Source organism: Triticum dicoccoides, chromosome 3B, assembly GCF_002162155.2.
Source record: "Triticum dicoccoides isolate Atlit2015 ecotype Zavitan chromosome 3B, WEW_v2.0, whole genome shotgun sequence".
NCBI classification, from domain to species: Eukaryota; Viridiplantae; Streptophyta; class Magnoliopsida; order Poales; family Poaceae; genus Triticum; species Triticum dicoccoides.
In genome coordinates this window covers 228,923,326-228,925,883 of record NC_041385.1, presented here as the reverse complement: position 1 = coordinate 228,925,883, position 2,558 = coordinate 228,923,326, and the positions used below count along the sequence as shown (strand labels likewise).

Sequence of the window (2,558 nt, the reverse complement as noted above, 5' to 3'; positions counted from 1 at the left end):
CAGTTCCAACATGCCAAATACATCCTCTCTTAAAAGTTGGAATGCCTAAAACATTATCTATGCAGGGTAAAGAGATCCTAGTAAAATCTGTGGCGCAAGCAATTCCTTCATATGCTATGTCTGTGTTCAAATTGCCGAAGGGGATTTGTAAGGCCATCATTGATGAGATATCTGGGTTTTGATGGGGTGATAATGAAGATAAAAGGAAAACGCATTGGTTTGCATGGTAAAACTTGTGCATTCCGGAGAAGAAAGGGGGTTTGAGATTTAGAAACCTACACAATTTTAATCTTGCTATGCTAGCAAAGCAATGTTGGCGACTAATTCAGAACCCAGATTCTTTGTGTGCACAAGTTTTAAGTGCAAAATATCACCCAGACGGAGATATACTGAAAGCTGGGCCTAAGAAGGGTTTCAAAATACCGTGACACTTTGCAGAAATAGGGAGGATACTAATAGTATAAAAGAAAGGGGAAATAAGAAAGCGCGCACTCAATAACGACCGCTGCCTACCGTAGCGAGCGAGCGAGCGAGCGAGCCGCGCGGTGGCCACGTCACAGCTCCAAATTCCATTCCACACCAAACAAAGGCGCGGCGACGAACGAGCAGCCAACACCCGCACCACCTCACCTCACCTCACCGCACTCCTCCTCCTTGGCTCCAATGTCTAATCCACTCGCTAATCACCTCCACCGCACCAGCAAATAAGTATGCCCACCCCCGCGACGGAAAGCTAATCTCTCCTCCCCCTTTCTTCTTCATACTCCCACCATCTCCACCACCACCACCACCACCACCATCTTCTCCTTTCTCCCACCCACCTTTAAGCCGCCCCATCCCCCGCTGCGCTGACTCACTTCCTCACGCCACCCGCCGATTGATTGCTCGATCGAGCTGCGCGGCCATGATCTCTATAGGCGGGTCCTCCTCGTCGTCGTCGTCCGCCGCGGCGGGGGTCAGGATGGGCGGGGCCAAGCGGCGGGGGAAACCGGGCGGGGCCGCCGCGCCGGGGGCCGCGGGGACGCCGCAGACCAGGTGGCGAAGCGGCACGCAGGAGCGGATCTACGGCCGGCGCCTGCTGGACGCGCTGCGGGCCACGCGGTCGGGCGCCGCCTCGTCCGCGCAGCCGCCGCAGCCGCGCGCCGTCAAGGCCGCCGCCGACTCGGCGCTGGCGCTCACGGCGCGCGGGCAGTCCCGCTGGAGCCGCGCCATCCTGCTGGCCGGCGCCGCGTCCTGCCGACGCCGCGTGCTCGTCAAGGCCGGTGGCAAGATCCGACGCCACCGCCGCCCGCAGGCGCGCGCGGCCGCCGCGGCGTCCAAGGCCGCGGCCGCGGCGTCCGCCGGCGAGCCGCCGTTGCTGAAGGAGCGGAAGGTGAAGGACCGGCTCCGCGTGCTGGGCCGGCTCGTCCCGGGGTGCCGGAAGCTGCAGGCGCCCGACCTGCTCGAGGAGACGGCCGACTACGTGGCCGCGCTGGAGATGCAGGTCAAGGCCATGCGCGCGCTCGCCGATGCGCTCGCGGCGGCCCAGCTATCGTCGCCTCCCCCGCCGGCCGCCGCCGGCGACGACGAGGCCGAGATGGAGAGGTGAGGGTCTGAGCCTCGCCTCTGATGGGGGAGATTGATGATGACATGATGGCGTTGGGCTCGGGGAAATAAGGGCGATTAATTACTGGATGGATGGATGGATTGTTACCGCGAGAGTGGGTTCTGGGATTCCAGGAGGGTATTGTGATTCCGATGATGATGATTGCTGCTGCTGCTGCCGCCGCTGCTGATTTGTAAATTCTTGATGCTACTACTTGTATAAGTAATGCTGCTCTGCTCCTCTCTTGTCTTGTGTTCTTGAAATGTTCTTCCTCCTTCTGAAGCAAGACGGGGGGATTCCTGTGCCTGTCTCCTGCGGATTGGATTGGATTATGCTTTTGTTTGGCTGTGCCACGGTGAATTAGGAGTTTTGTTTCTTGTCAGTGCAATGCTAACCGTTTGATTTCATGGCTTCCTCGAGCTGCATTCGATAGGATTCCCCGAGGCGACAGTTTCTGCTCGCGAGGAAGAACAGAAATCCGAATTCGATCGGAGACAAGAGAATTTGCTAGTGGCCGTAAACCATCGATGTCGTCAACCACCACGCTTAAACTAACGCTAACAAAGATCAGACAAGGCGTGAGCAGAAAGATTCCGCTGGCTGGTTCTTTCTGCTCTGGGCGCAGTCCCGGCCTGACGCCGGTTTCTCTGATCCGATGGGCGGGCGAGTATTATTTGCTGCCAGAAATGTGTTACTGCTGCGCAGTAGTGCTGCAGCACTGCACTGGGCCTTCTGCGGCAAATTTCTGGCCTGCATTTATGCACGTGAAAATGTTCCCCTGCAGAGAGCTCGAGGGGGACAGCGATCTGAGTCGTCGTCATCTCCTCTGTTTTCCTTGTTTCCATTCTTTTAATGGAGACTGCGAAATGTTTTGGACATGTGTAGGATGGGGAATTTGGTTGGGTGTTTCTTCACACAAGTATTTCAGAAAATTGAGAAACTTTGGCTAAGCTGAAACTCCTTATGAGTTGTT

At 56.8% G+C, this 2,558-nt stretch overlaps 1 protein-coding gene across 1 annotated transcript; it reads left to right on the top strand.

The window, feature by feature from the left end:
• Positions 1-517: 517 nt before the first annotated feature.
• Positions 518-1,962, top strand: LOC119275661 (transcription factor bHLH150-like). Its single transcript, XM_037556551.1, has one exon. It carries the CDS (start codon positions 905-907, stop codon positions 1,586-1,588), a length of 684 nt encoding a protein of 227 aa, XP_037412448.1. The 5' UTR covers positions 518-904; the 3' UTR covers positions 1,589-1,962.
• Positions 1,963-2,558: the final 596 nt, after the last annotated feature.

Coding starts and splice junctions, on each gene's coding strand:
- LOC119275661 (XM_037556551.1), top strand. CDS start 905: ATGATCTCTATAGGCGGGTCCTCCTCGTCGTCGTCGTCCGCCGCGGCG.